The sequence below is a fragment of the Salminus brasiliensis genome, chromosome 4, assembly GCF_030463535.1.
Source record: "Salminus brasiliensis chromosome 4, fSalBra1.hap2, whole genome shotgun sequence".
Classification (NCBI taxonomy): Eukaryota; Metazoa; Chordata; class Actinopteri; order Characiformes; family Bryconidae; genus Salminus; species Salminus brasiliensis.
In genome coordinates this window covers 48,597,288-48,621,287 of record NC_132881.1, presented here as the reverse complement: position 1 = coordinate 48,621,287, position 24,000 = coordinate 48,597,288, and the positions used below count along the sequence as shown (strand labels likewise).

At 43.1% G+C, this 24,000-nt stretch overlaps 2 protein-coding genes across 7 annotated transcripts in view; both read left to right on the top strand.

Annotated features, from left to right (window-relative positions):
* The window catches only part of cntln (centlein, centrosomal protein), a 134,993-nt gene extending 131,539 nt beyond the window's left edge, over nt 1-3,454 (top strand). For all 6 annotated transcript variants that reach the window (XM_072678607.1, XM_072678605.1, XM_072678604.1 and 3 more), the window contains one exon: nt 2,708-3,454. In XM_072678607.1, the coding sequence (XP_072534708.1) occupies nt 2,708-2,818 (111 nt within the window). In that variant the 3' untranslated portion in view covers nt 2,819-3,454. The remainder of the gene's footprint in view (nt 1-2,707) is intronic.
* An 11,662-nt stretch (nt 3,455-15,116) lies between these two features.
* The window catches only part of sh3gl2a (SH3 domain containing GRB2 like 2a, endophilin A1), a 47,261-nt gene continuing 38,377 nt past the window's right edge, over nt 15,117-24,000 (top strand). Inside the window, exon 1 of the mRNA XM_072677164.1 lies at nt 15,117-15,317. Within this exon, the coding sequence (XP_072533265.1) occupies nt 15,273-15,317 (45 nt within the window). The 5' untranslated portion in view covers nt 15,117-15,272. The remainder of the gene's footprint in view (nt 15,318-24,000) is intronic.

Genomic DNA, 24,000 nt, shown 5'->3' with positions numbered 1-24,000 from the left:
AGCAGCTGTTAGATTATAATGACCGGCCTACTGACACTGCACCCTGTTGCATCTCACACACACACACACACACACACACACACACACACACACACACACACACACACACACTGACTTGTAAAAGCATTTACTTCTATCAGTCTGGATTACAAATGGCATTTTTAACTTTAACTTTTTTTTTTTTAAATAAATAAATAAAAATGACTGAAGAACACTGTGTACATAAGTATCGGCCCCCTGTGGTTTTGAAGCTCCAAGTGTACACTGATGATAGAGATATGAGGACACGTCAGCCTGTACCCTTTGATTCTAGCACCACTGGACAAGGACGTTAGGATTAAAGTTGTATGTTCTACGATATGCACTATGTTTTTGAGTAGGCTATAAGTGTTTGGACACCCCTGCCTAGACAAGGCTGTTCCTCAAAACTCATAGTGTCAGAGATAGGCGACTTGTGAGGGACGCCTCAAAAAGGCCAACAATCACTCTGAAGGAGCTGCAGAGTTCAGTGTGAAGCTGGACTGAAGCTGCACCAGTCAACTATATTAACCGCTTTGTGTAAATGAGAAGCAGTTACGAATTCTTTACCAAAAGATTAAGCTAGTTTACTTTTTTTTTTTTTAATAATAAACTGAAAAAACATTTACATTTTCAGAAAATATATTATCACTGCTGTTGGTCTTTGTATTGTATCAGGATTTCAGGATAAATGGATCAGTAGAAATGTCCAAAATCTTTTCATTGACTTCCATTACGAGTTCAGAAGGTTGTGTCTGGTCTTAAAAGCTGCTGTTTTGGAGATATGAGTTTTCTTTAGTTTTTTTGTTTTTAATGTGACTCACCCAAACCCCAGTTCCTGCTTGTGCAGGAGATTGAACCAGTGACCTTCCATTACCATCCCTACTTCTCTAACCTGTAGGCCACCGATCTGGTGATCATGTCACCTCATAGCAGATCTTAGCACATTTCTGGCAAATATTGCTTGTAAATATTAACTTTTGATCTAGAAACTCATTGTTGATTTAAACTCCTAATTAATTAACTTCATTAGGTAGTGTTGTGTTAGAAGCAGTTTTAAAGATGTGGTGGAGCTTCACATTGTCTCAGAGGAAGACCCTCACTGATGGCCCCTGTAGTGTCTATTTTGAAAATGTGATGGAGATACATGGTGGAGGAAGGGTACCCATCTCTGGCTTCTGCAGCAACACATGACACTCCATGCGGGGTAGTTAGAGGTGCTTTAATGGCATAATGAGACCTTCTGCTTCACTTTACTGTCCGGATAACTAAAATAAGGACTGCTGTACAGCTCACGCACATGTGCATGCCATAATATTAATAGTGGGGGAACTGGCCAAAGGTGTCAAAAGTATTGACACTCATTCCTCAGGTAGAAGTGAGTGGAGATACTAGGGTTTAAAAGACTTCTATAGAAGCTGAAGTATCAACTGAAGCTTTTTACTCCAGTAAAAGTGTAAAAGTACTGGTTTCAGAACAACTTCAAGTAGAAAAGTTAAAGTAATGGAAGGAAAACAAAGGCCGAAAGCTTAGGCGCGCCACAGAGGTCTATAGTGCACTACCCCCCGGGACGTGTGCAGGTGTGATGGATCTCTTATAAACCAATAGGGAGTCAGAATGGTGTCTGTTTATACTTCTCATCCAATCAGGATCAGACTCACACTTTCCGGATGGAGAGATTTATCTGGAGAGGGTTTTTATTGATGACGAGCCGGAATGAAAACAAAGGGAGATGAAATAGGAGGAACGAGGCTGATTTTAACATGTAAGGAGGAGAAAGTTCAGATAATTGGGTGAAAATGTGAGAAGTAGAAGTAAAAAGTCCAACATTTCTACTTAAGTAAGATAACTAAGTATTTGTACGGTATTGAGGGTAAATGGAGTTGATCAGCTGGATGAGAGGTTTTCAGGGGCAGTGCTGCGCCACGGTCAGAAAGTTAGTTTTTCGTCCTGCAGAAAGAAAAGTCTGAATATTAATGGCTATGATCTTGGATCACTAGTGCTGATTATAGCATAAAGTCTTTGTGTTGGTTTGAGCAGTAAATTGCATCCACAGCACAAAGGTTAACACACACACACACATGCAATCACACAAGTGATGAAAAGTCATCTAGCCTGATCTGATTACCTGTACGAGTGTGTTGATTAATAATCAGTACCTTTCTTCATATTTTCACTTTCCACAGCTCAATGCTGGGGGGCTTTATACCCCTCTACTAGCCCACGCCTGGCATTATTAGGCAGCATGGTGCCAATAGGGTCATATTCTATTGCCAGTACTTTTTACACATCTGTGTCAGCAAATGGTGCAGCTGAAAGCATTCATTACAAAGGATGTCCACAAACTTTTGGACATATAGTGTAGCACTTATTCTACATCTTATTACAGAGATCCAGGTCTGAGCCTTATTTGAGCAGCTGAAAGTAGCAATAGTGGCGAGAACCAACTTCCTCAGAAACAGAGGAAGAAGCCTGGAGAGGAACCAAGACTCAAATGGGGAACCCATCCTCCTCTGATCGACAGGGGTTAGCCCAAGAGATCAGAAAACAGCAGTAGAACATCTGCTCCGAGTGGAGATGGAGAACTGTGGTTGATGTGAGAGCAGGTCGTACGTTTCGAGAATGAGAGTTTGTGACACATGCTCATATTGCTCTCTCTCTCTCTCTCTCTCTCTCTCTCTCGCTCTAGGTTCCCTCTGCTGCTCTGTTGGTGGAGGCTGTGTTGGAGAAGCTGAAAGAGTTCAGATTGCTGACGGAGGAGCTGGCCGTGTTCACCTCCACAGTCAGCGAAACCGCCTGACCACAACAGAGGGAGATAAACATCCAGCCGAGGCCCATCATCCTCCTTTAAGATAGAGGGGGGTTCCCCCGGCTATCTCTCCTCCCCTCTCCTTCAGTCACTACAGAGCGCCGGTTCACTCAGCCCCCTTCCATCCCAGTACCGCCATTCAGACGCCCTGTTCGGTGTCCGAAGCCTATTTGCAGAGACGCTAAGAGGCCAAAAAAACATGGAAGCTAATATCCCACCTCAGCCCGGCTACACTATATGTCCAAATGTTTGCAGAGTTTTTGGTGTCTAATCTAATCTGTAACATATTTATTTATTAATACATTTGATTCTGGTCGCTCACGTTTTACCGATGCAGGCCTTAAAATCAGTAAACAGACGTTTTCTGTCCAGCTTTTGATGAACTTGGAACTTCTTGGAAAAACTTGATGATTTTTTGAAGGAATTTGAAACCACAAATAGACAAACGTTTTGAGCCTGTGAGTTTTAATGTGTGTAGAGACTGTGTGTGTGTGTGTGTGTGTGTGTGTGTGTGTGTGTGTGTGTGTGTGTGTGTGTGTGTGTGTGTGTGTTTGGCTGCAGTCAGAAATCACACTTCTGTAAAAGCTGATCGTGTTTGGGGTTGAATTAAAACAGTTGTTTTGCAAATTGTTCGTTTGTTTGTGTGATAGTTCAGATAAGGTGGTGGTAGTAACTGCAGGCATCCTGCAGATGGCGCTGCACAAGGATGATGGGGTTTATAAATACCTGCACGGTGTGAGTGACGGGATTAATAGATTGAGAAGAGGAGGTGCAGTGCTGTGAGGGTCTCGTTGGATGTGTGGAAAATGGGTCAGAAAGCCGATACAGTTAATGATTGGCCGAATGGAGCGACTGCATCTGGGCGTGGCCAAAGACCACAGTGTGAAGGAAGTAGCTGAATCTGCAGGTGTGTGGAAGCAGACGGTCATACGGGTCTACCAGCAGTGGCAGAAACCCCAGCCTACAGGAGGTTCTCCTCATTCTGGAGCAGAAGTGAGTGAAGGCCCCTCTGCTCCAGATGTTGATGGTCTGCAGCTCCATGAGGGGAGATCTTTCAGAAGTTGGAGGTGAAGCTGTGAAACCCGCCGGTGGTCCCTGTCCATCAGTTTTGTCTTTCGGCCACAGTTCCGAGGAGAATCTCCTGTAGGCTGGTGGGATTTCTGCCACTGCTGGTAGACCCATATGACCGTATGCTTCCATACACCTGCAGATTCAGCTCCACCCATCACACTATGATCTTTGGCCACGCCCAACAACCACTGTCACTCCTTTTAGCCAATCATTAACAGGTTCTTAATTTATTTTTTTTATTTTTTTGTCACACAAGCCAGACCTCTGATGAGCCAGAGAGTCCATCAGGCTTCATCCCTCAGCAGGAACCGCCTGCTTTCATAGTAAAGAGACATTTGACTGACCTGCACTCAGACCAATCTGACCTCCTGGCCCCAGGCCGCCTTTCTAACCGTACTGCCTCAGCAGCAGGCTAGCTCTAAAGCTTCACTGGGATTGTAGCCTATCATCATCATCATCATTAGGCTGGTTATAAAATCAGCACAAGCTAAACATTATATACGGCTCTTGGGATGAGTTGGAGTAGCAGAACTTATCATAGTACCTGAGCACTGATGCTCTTTAATGTGGCTGAATGCAATCAAACCCTCCTAACAGCAATGTAATAACATCTCCTGTAAGGCTTTCAGAGAAGAGTAGGGGCTGCTCCTGACTCGTGACTCATGGTTGATACCCTCGATTTGAGAAACCGCTGGTTGATCTGGTCCTGACAGGTTCTAACAGATGAAAGTGTTCCTCTGTTAATAAGGAACCTTCAGAGCTGCAGACATCGCTTCATATCTCGGCATCTTCAGGGAAAGCTGGAGGCGTTCTCATTCTGCTGATATTAATTTCAAATTTTTAAACAATTATCTGCACGCCTGGTGACCTTGGCTTTGTGTTACGTGAGCTCATGTTTTTTCCCCCCCTTTTTCTTTCTAATTATACTTTATTCATTTGTGTTTACTACCCCCCCCCCTTTCACACACACACACACACACACACACACACACACATTTTCTTCTCTTTTTAAGTACAATGAAGAATCTGATCAGGAATTAACGAGAATAATTCACTTTTTTTAATCTGGTCAGATTTATGCTAATGAGGAGGTTTTCCTTTATCTTGTTTATAATAAGGGATTAAACTCAGGACTGAGTCTCGGCAACTCGGGGACCAATTTATCCGGGACGCGCCGCGCGCACTAATTACCTTCATTAACACACAGCACATCTTCACTCACTGCTCCTCAAGCCCCACCAGCACCAACACCACTGTCAATATTTGTCCCGTATGTGTGTGTGTGTGTGTGTGTGTGTCAACAGAGAGCTTCACAGTCGTTAACAAGCAGGCAGGGTGGCACACGACAGACTGAATGAATAAATTAATAAGGGGAGGGGGGGCGGGGATGAAGGAGAAAAGTGTTCCTAATAAAGTGGCCAGCGAGGAAGCACAAGGTAGGGGTTTCTAATAAAGTGGCCAGTTAGTGGAAGCACAAGGTAGGGGTTTCTAATAAAGTGGCCAGTGAGTGGAAGCACAAGGTAGGGGTTTCTAATAAAGTGGCCAGTGAGTGGATGCACAAGAGTAGGTGTTTCCAATAAAGTGGCCAGTGAGTGGAAGCACAAGAGTAGGGGTTTCTAATAAAGTGGCCAGTGAGTGGAAGCACAAGGTAGGGGTTTCTAATAAAGTGGCCAGTTAGCGGAAGCACAGGGTAGGTAGGGGTTTCCAATAAAGTGGCCAGCGAGCGGAAGCACGAGGTTGGGGTTAGTGGTTCTTCTCCCACGGTGACGTCCTGACCTTTGGGTCCTAATAAAGTGGCCAGTGAGTGGAAGCACGAGGTTGGGGTTTCTAATAAAGTGGCCAGTTAGCGGAAGCACAAGGTAGGTAGGGGTTTCCAATAAAGTGGCCAGCGTGCGGAAGCACGAGGTAGGGGTTTCTAATAAAGTGGCCAGTTGGTAAAAGCAGAAACAAAGGATCAAACAACAAACAGGATCCCAAGACATTCCTCTACACACACACACACACACACACACACTGATTCCTACATGGCAGCATTAGAAGCTCCAAACAACAAAGAGATGTTAGTTTGCATAGCATTAGTGGTTCTTCTCCCATGGTGACATCCTGACCCTTGGGCAGCCTGTAGCGCCCCCCATTGGTACAGGTGGAGCACAGGAGCTGCACTGGGACCAATTACTGCTGCAGGTACATTACCATCTCAGAGTGGGAGCACCGAGGAGTGTGTGTGTGTGTGTGTGCGAGAGAGAGAGAGAGAGAGAGCGAGCACCAGAGATCATCATCAGCAATGGATGACCAGAGGAGGAGGGCAGGTGGTGGGTGGCTGCTGGGTCTAGAGCCCAAACACAGCGAACGAGTGAGCTGTACTCTGAGTGAGAGAGCTGGTGGCCAGTGGAAAGGGGTGTGTGTGTGTGTGTGTGTGTGTGTGTGAGAGAGAGAGAGAGAGAGAGAGAACATCATCATTAAATTGGATAAAGGGGTTGGTGGTAGATGGTTCTATATAGCACCAAAAGATGTGGCGTGTACACTTACCTGGAGTGTAGCACCACAAAGGGTTCTACTACTGTTACAAGTCAAATAACACTACAGTGCAATCTAGAACCCTTATCACCAAAAATGGTTCCTCTGAACTGAGTCAAAGAACATTTCTAGACTGAAGCACCAACAAGGGTTCCACTATCATGATGAGTCCAACGATACTTCTTTAGTACCTTTCTTTAGAACCCTTTTTAATGAGTAGAGCACCAAAAAAAATGGTTCCACTATAATTAAAGAGTCAAAGAACACCTTTGGTTAGTGTTTAGCACCAACAGGGGGTTCCACTATCATGATGAGTCAAATGATAATGAATATTACAGAACTATATAGAACCTTTTTGCTTATCGTTTAGCACCAACAGGGTTCCACTGTCATTACTAATGGAAGAACACTTTTTGATTACGGTAGAGAACAATAAGGGGTTCCACTGAGTCAAAGTACACATTTCCAGTACAATCTAGAACCTTGTTTGCTTAGAGTTTAGCATAAAATGGTTCTTAGACTCGTAGCAATAGTGGAACCAACCGAATTGGTTCCAAGAGAACCCTTTTTTCCAGTTGTTCACCTTTTCTCATGTTTTATCATCGTTTGATAAAAAAAAACGCACTGTCAGTTTTCTCCACTGGGGGGCGCCCCTCCTCATAGCCAGCTTCAGATATCCCCCTCCTTTTTGGCCTGTAATTGCAGCACTGCCTCATAAACACCAGGTGGCAGCATTTACCCAGGAAACGTAAACAGAGATCTACCCTGCACGTGTTTCCTGCATCCTGCCTGATGTTCTGGAGATGTTCTGACCCAGTTTGGTTCACAGTTTGGTTCTTCTTCTCAAAGTGTCTCAGATTCTTATGCTTGTCCATTTTTCCTGCTTCATCACCTTCATCACCTTCATCACCTTCCAAAACTGACCGTTCTTCACTCACTGACTGATATGTAGATCCACCCCTCGACAGACAGGAGCATTTGGCACCAGCAGTGGTTTTAATGTTATGGCTAATTGTTGGATGCCCGTGTGTATTGCCTTTACCCTTCCGCTAGATGGCGACAAAGCAAAACACAATTTTCCCTTTATCCCTGATGGTCATATCCTGAAATGCACAGCAGGTGGCAGCATTGCTACACCAGAAACAGACACAGGAGCGTGTGGTCAGGTATGTGGTGGATGCTGTGGCTGTGATGTTATGAGGAGAGCTGCCTCTGGTCTCCTAACTCAACAAGGCGTCTGTTTACAGATGACGTCCCGCCTGTCAACACAGTGAGCCAATCAGTCATTTCAAATATGGGTTTGGAACTTTAGGGGCGGCGGTGGCTCAGCGGTTAGAGCTCCTCTATTGATGACAGGGTTGTGGGTTTGATCCCCGGGATCGGCTAGCTGCCACTGTTGGGCCCTTGAGCAGGACCCTCCACCCTCTCTCTGCTCCCCGGGCGCTGGAGTTGGCTGCCCACCGCTCTTATTTCTGAACTTTCTCCTCCTTACATGTTAAAATCAGCCTCGTTCCTCCTATTTCATTTCCCTTTGTTTTCATTCCGGCTCGTCATCAATAAAAAACCCTCTCCAGATAAATCTCTCCATCCAGAAAATGTGAGTCTGATCCTGATTGGATGAGAAGTATAAACAGACTCCATTCTGACTCCCTATTGGTTTATAAGAGATCCATCACACCTGCACACGTCCCGTCACTCTTCAGCAGCTCACAGCAGACGTCTGTAGTCTAGTATGAAGACTGTGTCCGTGGCAGAGACTCAAGAGAGCTGCAGTGAAACGTCCCGACTGAGCCCCACATTTACATTCCAATAAAGCTTATTGATCACACGCCTCTGAAGTCTGACTTTCTGCAGCTTTACAGAACTTCTAGACAACGACTCCTCATATTTTCCTCCATGAAGCTCATGTTGATGCTCAGTAGAGCACAGAGACGCTCCTTTAATAGAGCTGATGTTACTGAAATGCAGACAGTAAACACACGTGACTGACCCAGCCCTGTGTAGCTCCAGTACGGCCGGTCAGCTATGTTTGATACTCCTCCACAGTTCAGTTAGTTTAGTCTATTATGTGGTTTCTGACACTGTATGCCTCAATATTATCTAGAACATGTGCTCAAGTACAGGAGCAGCATCTTGAAGCAGTCATTTTCTCTGTATTAGTCCATGTTCTAGATAACAGTGACTTATGTGCTTCCACTATGGCCTGGGGGGACGCGAGAGTCCTGAGCCAGGCAGCTTTGGCATCAGCAGCCAGAGTCTGAGGGAGCACAATTGGCCATGCTCTCTCCGGGTGGGTAGATGGCGCTCTCTCTAATCACTCTTAAAGAATTGTTGGACAGCACAGGCGTCTGTTAGGTGGTGCGGTGGAGCCGGGGATCCGATGCTTTTCTCCGAGTGTCTGGCGATGCTGGCTTTACATGTGTCGGAGGAGACGTGTGTTAAGTCCTTACCCTCCGGGAGTGTCGGGAGCACTGCTAGTGCTGGGGGAACTACAACAGGCTAGTAGACTCTGTGTTATAGAGACACTGCAGTATCTAGAACTAGTTGGAGGTGTGTGTGTGTGTGTGTGTGTGTTGTCGTAGTAATAGCTTTAGCTTCAGTCTGTGCAGGGGTCAGTCTCAGCAGGAGGATGGGTGAGACCGTCTGGCTCAGCAGGTGGGTGGGTGGGTGAGGGCAGTCGAGGTGGCTTCATGCTGGTCGAGCTGGTCTGGAACATCTGACCAAGGCCAAGGCCAAGCCTGTCCAGCTGGCAGAGCTCATTCTCTCAATGTCCAGCAGTGTTTTTAAAAGGCTTCAGGGAGGTTAGCCTGTAATGTTAGAGAGGTAATGTTCCAGGAACATCCTGAAAAGGTTGTAATAACAGCGTTTCTAACACAACATTCCCGGTTAGGCAAACACCAACATTATGGAAGCATCTGAAGTAACATTCCCCGAACCTACAAATACAATAAATAAAATACTGTCCAATAAAAACACTGATCAATGATCTTTAATAAAGGTGTCAGAAATGGTTTCCAGAGGTTTTGAGTGGCTCAGCTGTCTGATGTGCATCCGCTATGGGCTGAGGGTGTTCCGAGTTTGAATCCAGAGGCTTGACGCTTTGCCATCAGAGGGAGCACAATAGGTTGGGTCACTCTTAAGCGATGTTGGCCAGCCCAGGCTTCTGTTAGCTGGTGTGGTGAAGCTGGGGACCCGGCACTTTCCTCTGAGCATGTCCAGCGATGCTTCATCAGCGACTGTTAGAAAAGAGGCGGTGGCTGGATTCACATGTATCAGAGGAGACGTGTGTTAAGGCCTAACACTCCTAGTGTCGGGAGCATTGCCAGCGCTAGGGGGAGCTACGAACGGGTGGGTTTATTGGCTGAACCAAACTGGGAGAAAAGGGGAAAATTATTAAATATCATTTATTTAAACGTAGAATTGAGTATTCTGTGAATTTGTGTCAGTGTAAATGATAAATATCCAGTACTGTTTCAAATATGCCTACCAGATTAGCTCAGTGGAAGCTAAAACCTCCTCCAGAACAAAAGACAAAACCATCATTTTTAATTTCTTAAAGAAAAAGTGTGATAAAATCCCTAAAACCCAATTTAAAAACATGTTTATGGTTTATCCCTGTAGTAAATACAGTCTATGGTAGAAGAGTCTTTGTTCATAACATTGGTCATAACAATAGCAGACCCCTTTGTGCTACTATAGAGAACCATTTAGGGTTCTCCATGTATTTGAAGAACACGTCAGCCTGGTAAAGAAGCATTTACGCATCCAAAAGGTTCTTTAAGTGCGAGACTATCTAGAACCACAGTGTTCTGGTGCCGTTTTTTCCAGCCGGCCTCTTCTTCCCACCACTGCAGTGTGTGTTCAGTGTGAGAGCTAAAGGAAACACACCCATGGGCCATCTGAGTCCACAGTGCACCCCCGCCGGTGTCTTAAGCTCGGAGTTAAACAGCAGATGGCCTCCCGGTCTGGGGCGGCTTTACTGCAGCACTGCAGCCAAACACACTCTGGATATTTAAGAGCCCAAACAAATACCCACGCTTATACACTACATGTCCAAATGTTTGTGGACACCCCTTCTAATAAATGCATTCAGCTACTTTAAGCTGCACCCATTGCTGAAACAGATGTGCAATCGCACACAAACACACACAGCTTGTCTAGTCCCTGTAGAGAAGAAGTACTGCCAATAGAATAGGACTCTCTAGAGCAGATCAACATTATGACCCTATTGGCACCATGCTGCCTAATAATGCCAGGCGTGGACTAGAGGGGTATAAAGCCCCCCCAGCATTGAGGAGCTGTGGAGCAGTGGAAGAACTGTGTTCTCTGGAATGATGAATGGTGGTGGAGCTCCATCCAGTACTTTTGGGATAAGTTGGGGAGTTGGGGATGATGACCTCACTAACGCTCTTGTTGCTGAATGCAATCAAATCCTTACAGTAGAAAGTCTTCTTCTCTGGACAGTAGACAGTTACTCCAACAGAAGCAGGATCAGCTCTTTTAATACCCTTGATTTCAGAAGAAACAATGAATGAGCAGGTGTCCCAATACTTTTGTCCATTCAGTATACTTTACCATTGGCTAATATGCTACTTCAAGTGCACACTAAGCTGCATGTTAGAAGTGGTGTGTTCAAAAGTATCTAGACAGCCCTTCTAATGAGTTAGCTCCGCTAGTTTAAGGTGCACTCATTGCTGAGCATAAGGTCAATGTTCCCGAGGCCAAATGTGGGCAAGAGGGGCATAAAGCCCCCCAGCACTGGGCGAAGGGAATTCTGGGACTTCTACACACACCCCAGTCATCAAACACACTCACCATGAAAACTCACTCAATCCTGATTGGTTCTGGAGATGTGAGGCTAATGTAGCAGAGGTAGAAGCTTATACCCCACCAATTAGCACAGCGCCCGTAAGCGTGCTGATGAGTTTCATTTGGTCTGTTAGAGCAGGCAAAGCACTGGACTGGAAAAGCTACAGGACCACAGCTGAGAAGCACTGTGCTGAGCGGGTGCTGCTGTCCATGGTGCTGAACTACTGAAGAACTACTCAGGCTACCAGGCTGCATTAGTATCCAACCAGAGATGCTAGGCTAATGTTGCTAACAGCAGAAAGTCTTCTTCTCTGGACAGTAGAGACAGTTACTCCATTTTAATCCCCTTGATTTTGATGAGCAGCTGTCCCAATACTTTTGTCCTTATAATGTATATGATATCTAAAGGTTATCTTCTTATTCTTCTGGGCTTAGACCGTCACTAATCTCATCTTCCTGTTAACACACATCTTCGTTTATTTGAAGCCTCGTAAGGAAACTTTTTAAAATGATTATTATTATTATTATTATTAAAACTATTAAAACTACTGAAGCTAGAACTACATTAACATTCACATAAACTAAATGTCTAAATGTTTGTGGACACCCCCTTCTAATGAAGGCATTCAGCTACTTTTGTTTGCACACATTGCTGACACAGATGTGCAAATACACACACACACACACACACACACACACACACACACACACAGCTTATCTAGTCCCTGTTGAGAAGTACTGCCAATAGAATAGGACTCTATAGGACTAGATAAACTAGATGACCCTATTGGCTCCATGCTGCCTAATAATGCCAGGCGTGGGCTAGAGGGGTATTATAAAGCCCCCCAGCATTGAGGAGCTGTGGAGCAGTGGAGGAAGTGTGTTATTCTCTGGAATGATGGTGGTGGAGCTCCATCCAGTACTTTCGGGATGAGTTGGGGAGTTGTGGATGAGGTGAAGCGACTGTTCTCTGGACAGTAGAGACAGTTACTCCAGCGAAAGCAGGAGAAACTCTTTTTTTAATTCCCTTGATTTCAGAAGAAACAATGAATGAGCAGGTGTCCCAATACTTTTGTCCTCATAATGTATATGATATCTAAAGGTTATCTTCTTATCGATCCACATTCCAGGATACGTGTACAGAGTGACTCTTTCAGTGGAGAGTCAGTCATCAGTAAATCAGTGTATTTTCAGGTCTTGCGTGGTTTCTGCGTGGGTGACTGTGTCTTTAAATAACCGAGCGTGGATTTAAATAACCTAATGCTCTCAGTGCATGCTGGGGGGGCTAAGAATAGAGATGGAGGCTGAGGGTGAGTGATGTAATTGCTGTCTGTGCCTCAGTAAGACGTTTAAAGGCCATCTCCTGAGCAGTGGGATCATTCTTAATGTTGGACTAGATGCAATGTTCTATCAAGGGTATTAAAGAGCTGATCCTGCTTGTGTTGGAGTAACTGTCTCTACTGTCCAGAGAAGAAGACTTTCTACTAGACTCTGGAGGTCAAGCGTATCGGATGGAGCACCATCCATCATCCTGGAGACCACAGATCCACTGCTCCACAGCTGTATATCCCTTAAGCAGTGCTATGCAGGACTTCTCTACAAGGACTAGACACACTGTGTGTGAATCTGTGTCAGCAAGGGGTGCAACCTAAAGTAGCTGAATGCTTCCAGTAGAAGCGGTGTCCACAAACCTTTGGCCATGTAGGGGTGGAGAGATAGACAGAGAGACTGTGGGATGGAGGGAGGGATGGAGAGATTGGGTGATGGATGGAAACGTGGAGAGATGATATAGAGACTGTGGGATGGAGGGAGGGGTGGAGAGATGGATGGAGAGACTGTGGGATGGAGGGAGGGGTGGAGAGATGGATGGAGAGACTGTGGGATGGAGGGAGGGGTGGAGAGATGATATAGGAGGGTGGGGGGGAGGGGGAGGATGGAGGGAGGGGTGGAGAGATGATATAGAGACTGTGGGATAGAAGGAGGGGTGGAGAGATGGATGGAGAGACTGTGAGGTGGAGGCAGGGTGGAGAGATGAATTGAGAGACTGTGGGATGGAGGGAGGGGTGGAGAGATGGATGGAGAGACTGTGGGATGGAGGGAGGGGTGGAGAGATGGATGGAGAGACTGTGGGATGGAGGCAGGGGTGGTGAGATGGATGAGAGACTGTGGGATGGAGGCAGGGGTGGAGAGATGGATGGAGAGACTGTGGGATGGAGGGAGGGGTGGAGAGATTGGGTGATGGATGGAAGGGTGGAGAGATGGTCAGAGAGACTGTGGGATGGCGGGAGGGGTGGAGAGATTGGGTGATGGATGGAAGGGTGGAGAGATGGATGGAGAGACTGTGGGATGGAGGGAGGGGTGGTGAGATGGATGAGAGACTGTGGGATGGAGGCAGGGGTGGAGAGATGGATGGAGAGACTGTGGGATGGAGGGACGGATGGAGAGATTGGGTGATGGATGGAAACGTGGAGAGATGATATAGAGACTGTGGGATGGAGGGAGGGGTGGAGAGATGATATAGAGACTGTGGGATGGAGGGAGGGGTGGAGAGATGGATGGAGAGACTGTGGGATGGAGGGAGGGGTGGAGAGATGGATGGAGAGACTGTGGGATGGAGGGAGGGGTGGAGAGATGATATAGGAGGGTGGGGGGAGGGGGAGGATGGAGGGAGGGGTGGAGAGATGATATAGAGACTGTGGGATAGAAGGAGGGGTGGAGAGATGGATGGAGAGACTGTGAGGTGGAGGCAGGGTGGAGAGATGGATGGAGAGACTGTGGGATGGAGGGAGGGGTGGAGAGATGGATGGAGAGACTGTGGGATGGAGGGAGGGGTGGAGAGATGGATGGAGAGACTGTGGGATGGAGGCAGGGGTGGTGAGATGGATGAGAGACTGTGGGATGGAGGCAGGGGTGGAGAGATGGATGGAGAGACTGTGGGATGGAGGCAGGGGTGGTGAGATGGATGAGAGACTGTGAGATGGAGGCAGGGGTGGAGAGATGGATGGAGAGACTGTGGGATGGAGGCAGGGGTGGTGAGATGGATGAGAGACTGTGGGATGGAGGGAGGGGTGGAGAGATTGGGTGATGGATGGAAGGGTGGAGAGATGGTCAGAGAGACTGTGGGATGGCGGGAGGGGTGGAGAGATTGGGTGATGGATGGAAGGGTGGAGAGATGGTCAGAGAGACTGTGGGATGGAGGCAGGGGTGGAGAGATTGGGTGATGGATGGAAGGGTGGAGAGATGGTTAGAGAGACTGTGGGATGGAGGGAGGGGTGGAGAGATTGGGTGATGGATGGAAGGGTGGAGAGATGGTCAGAGAGACTGTGGGATGGAGGGGGGGTGGAGAGATTGGGTGATGGATGGAAGGGTGGAGAGATGGTCAGAGAGACTGTGGGATGGAGGGAGGGGTGGAGAGATTGGGTGATGGATGGAAGGGTGGAGAGATGGTTAGAGAGACTGTGGGATGGAGGCAGGGGTGGAGAGATTGGGTGATGGATGGAAGGGTGGAGAGATGGTTAGAGAGACTGTGGGATGGAGGCAGGGGTGGAGAGATGAAGAGAGACTGAGATGGAGGCAGGGGTGGAGAGATGGATGGAGAGACTGTGAGATGGAGGCAGGGGTGGATGGAGGAATAGAGGAAACGCTGGATAAATGGAAGCGTGGAGGGAAGAAGGGTGGAAGGAGAAAAGGACAGTCTAAGGGAGGGATGGGTGGATGGGTGGATGGGTGGATGGATTGGGGGAAGGAGAGACATGGGGAGAGAGTGATGGAGGAAGAGATGGAAGGAGGGATGGCGCTGCGTATCAGAAAAGAGCTCCGATGTGACGTCAAAGGCGTAGAGACGCGATGATTGGTGCTCTGTGGTCTGATCAGCGATACGCCCCGCCCCCTCTGCAGGATATCCCGTTGGTGGGAGACAGAGCGAGGATTTCACCTGCAACACGACACGCGCCGCGCACGGCACACACACCACACACACACACACACACACACGCAGCAGGTAATCACACACTCGGCGTCGAACCGAGCCCGAGCCCGAGCCGGAGCCATGTCTGTAGCAGGTCTGAAGAAGCAGTTCCACAAAGCCACTCAGGTGAGCGCGAGCGCGAGTGCGCCTCGAGACCGAACGCGTCGTTTGTCCTTGTCTTTCGTCCCGTGTGTGTGTGTGTGTGTGTGTGTGTGTGTGTGTGTGTGTGTGTGTGTGTGTGTGTGTTTACAGCAGTGTGTTTACAGTGTCCGCGAGGACAGCGCTGCGCGTCTGTTCGATTCCGAGTGTGCATTGGTGCTCACACTGGCTCGTGCAGTAGTGCAAATAGTGCAATAGTGTAACCGTCTTCACACGGATGCACTGAAATGCCCGGATATGAGCTGATGATGGAATGGGGGATGGATGTGTGTGTGTGTGTGTGTGTGTGTGTGTGTGTGTGTGTGTGTGTGTGTGAATCTCACGGGTGTTTCAGCGCTGCAGTGTGTTTATGCAAAATTACTGTGTTGGTGCAGCTCTGTGAGTGTTAATGCAGCCCTGTGAGTGTTAATGCAGCCCTGTGAGTGTTAATGCAGCCCTGTGAGTGTTAATGCAGCCCTGTGAGTGTTAATGCAACACTGCAGGTGTTAATGCAACGCTGTGTGTGTGTGTGTGTGTGTGTGTGTGTGTGTGTGTGTGTGTCACTGTAATGCTGTAGTGTGCAGTAATATAGGTGTTTGAGTAGGGCTGTAATGTGTTCATGCATTACTGTTACTGTTAGTGTTGGGCTGTAGGGGTTAATGCAACATTGTAGGTGATAGTGTTCAGCCTTAATTTTAATAAAACGGGGTGCTATTGTTGGGCTGTAATGTGTTAATGTAATGCTGTAGGGTGTTAGTGTTGGGCTGTAGGTGTTAGTGTTGGGCTGTAGGTGTTAGTGTTGGGCTGTAATGTGTTAGTGTTGGGCTGTTGGTGTTAGTGTTGGGCTGTAATGTGTTAGTGTTGGGCTGTTGGTGTTAGTGTTGGGCTGTAATGTGTTAATGTAATGCTGTAGGTGATATTGTAACACTTTAGGTTATATTGTAACACTGTAGGTGTTAGTGTTGGGCTGTAATGTGGTAATGGAATGCTGTAGGGTGTTAGTGTTGGGCTGTAATGCTGTAGGTGTTAGTGTTGGGCTGTAATGTGTTAATGTAACGCTGTAGGTGATAATGTAACGCTGTAGGTGTTAGTGTTGGGCTGTAATGTGGTAATGTAATGCTGTAGGGTGTTAGTGTTGGGCTGTAATGTGTTAATGTAATGCTGTAGGTGATATTGTAACACTTTAGGTGATATTGTAACACTGTAGGTGTTAGTGTTGGGCTGTAATGTGTTAATGTAATGCTGTAGGGTGTTAGTGTTGGGCTGTAATGTGTTAATGTAATGCTGTAGGTGTTAGTGTTGGGCTGTAGGTGTTAGTGTTGGGCTGTAATGTGTTAATGTAATGCTGTAGGTGTTATTGCAACACCACGGATGCATAGTGTTGGGGTGTAATGTGTTAAAACACTGTAGGGGTTAATGTGGGACAGTAGGTGTTAGTGCACATTGCTGAAATGTGTTAATAAAACACTGTTAGTGCTCCATTGTAGTATGGTAATAAAACACTAGGTGTTCTTGTTGGGCTGTAATGTGTTAATGTAACGCTGTAGGTGATAATGTTGGGCTGTAATGTGTTAATGTAACGCTGTAGGTGATAATGTAACGCTGTAGGGGATAATGTTGGGCCGTAATGTGTTAATGTAATGCTGTAGGTGATAATGTAACGCTGTAGGTGATAATGTTGGGCTGTAATGTGTTAATGTAACGCTGTAGGTGATAATGTAACGCTGTAATGCGTTAATGTAATGCTGTAGGGGATAATGTTGGGCTGTAATGTGTTAATGTAACGCTGTAGGTGATAATGTTGGGCTGTAATGTGTTAATAAAACACTGTAGGGGTTAATGCAACACTAGGTGTTAGTCTTGATCTGTCATTTGTTAATGTAACACTGTGGGTGGTAACACAACATTGTGGGTGTTAGTGTTGGCCTGCAGTGTGTTAATAAAACACAGTGGATATTGTTGGACTGTACTGTGGTTAATGCAACAGTGCAGCACTGCAGGTGTTAAGGCAACACTGTGTACATGTGATACTGCAGTGCTGTAGTGTGTTAATGTAGTAATATAGGTGTTAGTGTTGGACTACACTGTGCTAATGCAACACTGTATGTTAGTGTTGGCTGCAATGTGTTAATGTGGTATCATTGGTGTCCGTGCTGGACTGAATTTCGTAATGCAGTAACATAGGTGTTAAGGCAGTATTGCAGTGTGTTCGTGTAACAGTGTGCATGGTACTGTAACACATTTCTAGGTTAATGCAGCACTGTGGGTGTTTTAACAGTAAGAGGGCAGTGTTGAGTTAGTAAATGTAAAGGTTTGTTTACTAAAGGTTTATTTGCTAAATGTGTTCAGCATTAGTTGGTAGATGTGTTCAGGTTCATTTAGTAAATATCTTCAGTATTATTTAGCAGATGTGTTCAGTATTATCTAATTGTTCATTATTATATAGCAGAGGTGTTTAGTATTATTTATTAAATGTGTTCAGTATTATGTAAATGTACAGTATTATTTACCAAATGTTAAGCATTATTTGGTAAATGTATTCAGCATTAGTTGGTAGATGTGTTCAGGTTTATTTAGTACATATCTTCAGTATTATTGAGCAAATGTGTTCAGTATTATGTTAATGTTCGGGATGATTAGTGAAATGTGTTCAGTATTATTGGTTAAATGGGTTCAGTATTATTGGGTAAATGGGTTCAGTATTATTGGTTAAATTGGTTCAGTTTTATTGGTTAAATGGGTTCAGTATTATTGGTTAAATGTGTTCAGTAGTATTGGTTAAATGGGTTAAATGTGTTCAGTAGTATTGGTTAAATGGGTTAAATGTGTTCAGTAGTATTGGTTAAATGGGTTAAATGTGTTCAGTAGTATTGGTTAAATGGGTTAAATGTGTTCAGTAGTATTGGTTAAATGTGTTCAGTATTATTGGTTAAATGGGTTAAATGTGTTCAGTATTATTGGTTTATTGGTTACATGGGTTCAGTAGTATTGGTTAAATGGGTTCAGTAGTAGTGGTTAAATGGGTTCAGTAGTAGTGGTTAAATGGGTTCAGTATCATTGGTTAAATGGGTTCAGTATCATTGGTTAAATGGGTTCAGTATCATTGGTTAAATGGGTTAAATGGGTTCAGTATCATTGGTTAAATGTGTTCAGTATCATTGGTTAAATGGGTTAAATGGGTTCAGTATCATTGGTTAAATGGGTTAAGTAGTATTGGTTAAATGTGTTCAGTATCATTGGTTAAATTGGTTAAATGGGTTCAGTAGCATTGGTTAAATGGGTTCAGTAGTATTGGTTAAATGTGTTCAGTATCATTGGTTAAATTGGTTAAATGTGTTCAGTATCATTGGTTAAATGGGTTGAATGGCTTCAGTAGCATTGGTTAAATGGCTTCAGTAGCATTGGTTAAATGGCTTCAGTAGTATTGGTTAAATGTGTTCAGTATCATTGGTTAAATGGGTTAAATGGGTTCAGTATCATTGGTTAAATGTGTTCAGTATCATTGGTTAAATGTGTTCAGTATCATTGGTTAAATGTGTTCAGTATCATTGGTTAAATTGGTTAAATAGGTTCAGTATCATTGGTTAAATGGGTTCAGTAGTATTGGTTAAATGTGTTCTGTATTATTGGTTAAATGGGTTAAAGGTGTTCAGTAGTATTGGTTAAAGGTGTTCAGTAGTATTGGTTAAAGGTGTTCAGTAGTATTGGTTAAAGGTGTTCAGTAGTATTGGTTAAATGGGTTAAAGGTGTTCAGTAGTATTGGTTAAATGTGTTCAGTAGTATTGGTTAAATGTGTTCAGTAGTATTGGTTAAATGGGTTAAAGGTGTTCAGTATTATTGGTTAAAGGTGTTCAGTATTATTGGTTAAAGGTGTTCAGTAGTATTGGTTAAAGGTGTTCAGTAGTATTGGTTAAAGGTGTTCAGTAGTATTGGTTAAAGGTGTTCAGTAGTATTGGTTAAAGGTGTTCAGTAGTATTGGTTAAAGGTGTTCAGTAGTATTGGTTAAATGTGTTCAGTAGTATTGGTTAAATGGGTTAAAGGTGTTCAGTGTTATTGGTTAAAGGTGTTCAGTAGTATTGGTTAAAGGTGTTCAGTGTTATTGGTTAAAGGTGTTCAGTAGTATTGGTTAAATGGATTAAAGGTGTTCAGTAGTATTGGTTAAATGTGTTCAGTAGTATTGGTTAAATGGGTTAAAGGTGTTCAGTAGTATTGGTTAAAGGTGTTCAGTAGTATTGGTTAAATGTGTTCAGTAGTATTGGTTAAATGGGTTAAAGGTGTTCAGTAGTATTGGTTAAAGGTGTTCAGTAGTATTGGTTAAAGGTGTTCAGTAGTATTGGTTAAATGGGTTAAAGGTGTTCAGTAGTATTGGTTAAAGGTGTTCAGTAGTATTGGTTAAATGGGTTAAAGGTGTTCAGTAGTATTGGTTAAAGGTGTTCAGTAGTATTGGTTAAAGGTGTTCAGTAGTATTGGTTAAATGGGTTAAAGGTGTTCAGTAGTATTGGTTAAAGGTGTTCAGTAGTATTGGTTAAATGGGTTAAAGGTGTTCAGTAGTATTGGTTAAAGGTGTTCAGTAGTATTGGTTAAATGTGTTCAGTAGTATTGGTTAAATGGGTTAAAGGTGTTCAGTAGTATTGGTTAAAGGTGTTCAGTAGTATTGGTTAAATGGGTTAAAGGTGTTCAGTAGTATTGGTTAAAGGTGTTCAGTAGTATTGGTTAAATGGTTTAAAGGTGTTCAGTAGTATTGGTTAAAGGTGTTCAGTAGTATTGGTTAAATGGGTTAAATGTGTTCAGTATTATGTAAATGTTCAGTATTCTATAGCGGTGTGAAATTCCTGGATATTTCGGCAATATCCAGCAATGCAGCGCACTGTGAGCTCAGTAAGCAGTTACGCAACACTGTCCCCGCATCACTCTGACCGTTAGCAGGCTGTGACCCTGGTGACCTCTAAAGCCGGACCATTAGAAGTCCGGCAGTGCGTGATGTGTGAAGGCCTTTCTCTCATTTCGGCTGATAAACATTAGACCCTGTTGATTGAGTAGCAGGGTGTAATACAGTGTTCAGTGGTTGAGGAGGAGCGCGGCTGTGCTTGCGTCAGGACAGCAGGGCGCTGAACCTGCAGTGCTGAGCTGCCTGCTGCTGTAATGGAACCTAATGAAAGAGTAATGGTTTAAAGGTTCAGTCCTGCTCAGTAGATCTCATCCATTAGTTAAACGATCGAGATTAAAAGAGTCTCTAACCAAACTCTGCTATCCGACACGACCCAGAGGAGGACATATCGGCTTCTGTAATAACCGCAAATGGTTTAAACAATTAGCTTTAATTAATCTGTTTTATTAGATAAAGTTTTTGATCAAGAGAATTGATCAAGTAGAGACTGCCTGAGAAAAATAGCTGTTTGAGTCATTTATAGTGTAAAGTATTTTCTATGAGGCTAATGTAGCTAACAGTAAAGGAAGCTATTAAAACTGTTATTAGAGCTTCATACTGGATATTAATGATATTAGAGCTTCATACTGGATATTAATGCTATTAGAGCTTCATACTGAATATTAATGCTATTAGAGCTTCATACTGGATATTAATGTTATTAGAACTTCATACTGGATATTAATACTATTAGACCTTCATACTTGATGAATAGTAATGCTATTAGAGATTCATACTGGATATTAATGTTATTAGAACTTCATACTGGATATTAATACTATTAGACCTTCATACTTGATGAATAGTAATGCTATTAGAGATTCATACTGGATATTAATGTTATTAGAACTTCATTCTGGATAGTAATGATATTAGAACTTCATACTGGATATTAATGCTATTAAAGCTTCATACTGGATATTAATGCTATTAAAGCTTCATACTGGATATTAATGTTATTAGAACTTCATACTGGACATTAATGATATTAGAGCTTCATTCTGGATAATAATGTTATTAGAACTTCATACTGGATATTAATGTTATTAGAGCTTCATACTAGATATTATTGTTATTAGAGCTTCATACTGGATATTAATGCTATTAGAGCTTCATACTGGATATTAATGCTATTAGAGCTTCATACTGGATATTAATGTTATTAGAACTTCATACTGGACATTAATGATATTAGAGCTTCATTCTGGATAATAATGTTATTAGAACTTCATACTGGATATTAATGTTATTAGAGCTTCATACTAGATATTATTGTTATTAGAGCTTCATACTGGATATTAATGCTATTAGAGCTTCATACTGGATATTAATGCTATTAGAGCTTCATACTGGATATTAATGTTATTAGAACTTCATACTGGACATTAATGATATTAGAGCTTCATTCTGGATAATAATGTTATTAGAACTTCATACTGGATATTAATGTTATTAGAGCTTCATACTAGATATTATTGTTATTAGAGCTTCATACTGGATATTAATGCTATTAGAGCTTCATACTGGATATTTATGTTATAAGAGATTCATACTGGATATTAAAGTTATTAAAATGTCATTCTGGATATTAATGTTATTAGAGCTTCATTCAGGATATTAATGTTATTAGAACTTCATACTGGATATTAATGCTATTAGAGCTTCATACTGGATATTAATACTATTAGACCTTCATACTTGATGAATAGTAATGCTATTAGAGATTCATACTGGATATTAATGCTATTACAGCTTCATACTGGATATTAATGCTATTAAAGCTTCATACTGGATATTAATGTTATTAGAGATTCATACTGGATATTAATGCTATTACAGCTTCATACTGGATATTAATGCTATTAAAGCTTCATACTGAATATTAATGCTATTAGAACTTCATACTGGACATTAATGATATTAGAGCTTCATTCTGGATATTAATGTTATTAGAACTTCATACTGGATATTAATACTATTAGACCTTCATACTTGATAATTAGTAATGCTATTAAAGATTCATACTGGATATTAATGCTATTAGAGATTCATACTGGATATTAATGCTATTACAGCTTCATACTGGATATTAATGCTATTAAAGCTTCATACTGGATATTAATGTTGTTAGAACTTCATACTGGATATTAATACTATTAGACCTTCATACTTGATGAATAGTAATGCTATTAGAGATTCATACTGGATATTAATGCTATTAGAGATTCATACTGGATATTAATGCTATTACAGCTTCATACTGGATATTAATGCTATTAAAGCTTCATACTGGATATTAATGTTGTTAGAACTTCATACTGGATATTAATACTATTAGACCTTCATACTTGATGAATAGTAATGCTATTAGAGATTCATACTGGATATTAATGCTATTAGAGATTCATACTGGATATTAATGCTATTACAGCTTCATACTGGATATTAATGCTATTAAAGCTTCATACTGAATATTAATGCTATTAGAACTTCATACTGGACATTAATGATATTAGAGCTTCATTCTGGATAATAATGTTATTAGAACTTCATACTGGATATTAATGTTATTAGAGCTTCATACTAGATATTATTGTTATTAGAGCTTCATACTGGATGTTAATGCTATTAGAGCTTCATACTGGATGTTAATGCTATTAGAGCTTCATACTGGATATTAATGCTATTAGAACTTCATACTGGATATTAATGTTATTAGAACTTCATACTGGACATTAATGATATTAGAGCTTCATTCTGGATAATAATGTTATTAGAACTTCATACTGGATATTAATGTTATTAGAGCTTCATACTAGATATTATTGTTATTAGAGCTTCATACTGGACATTAATGCAATTAGAACTTCATACTGGATGTTAATGATATTAGAGCTTCATTCTGGATATTAATGATATTAGAGCTTCATACTATGAGTGCAGTTGTGGTTTAGGAGGCAGAAGTTGATGAAAGGAAAGGCTTCTAAATGTGTGTTGTGTACACATACACACATACATACACACATACATACACACACACACACTGCATATTTGTAAGTACTGTGGTTTACTAAGAAGCCTCAATTCTTAGAACAATGATGACACAATGTGAAGGTCAGTGAATGTAGGACTGTTTTCTACACACACACACACACACACACACACACACACACTCACACACTGCCTGCTGTCCTGAGCTTGCAGATATGAGGCCAGATCTCTCTCCTCCACAACACTCTCTGAAGTGATGTGTTAATTAGCAGCAGGCTGCTGTTATTGTTAACACAGGGAGTTCTGCAGCAGGAGGCTCTGGTGTTTGAGCTACATCTGAGAGAATTGAGATGCTCTGGTGGTGCGGCTGGTTTTCTGGGTTTAGGCTAAAGGAACACGGTGAGTCTGACTCTGGGTAGCCAAGTCTCAAAGCCAGGCATGCAGCAGAGGGAGGCTGCGTTCCTGTGCCGTCAAGTTGAGTCAGTGGGCTTGGATTGGTTTTTGAATCCCAGAAACTTGACTCAGAATCACAACTCGAGACTCGACTCAGACGTGCACTCAAAGACTCTTTTTAGACTCTCACCAGAAACCTAACTCTGAAGCGCACCTAAAGACTCGACTTGTCTGGGATTTGTACCCTAAAGAATTGACTCACAAATCGCATCCAGAAACTCAACTGATTCATACCCAAAGATTCGCTTCAGACTTTCGGATCAGATTTGACTCACCCCGAGACTTGACCTGAACCCCAGA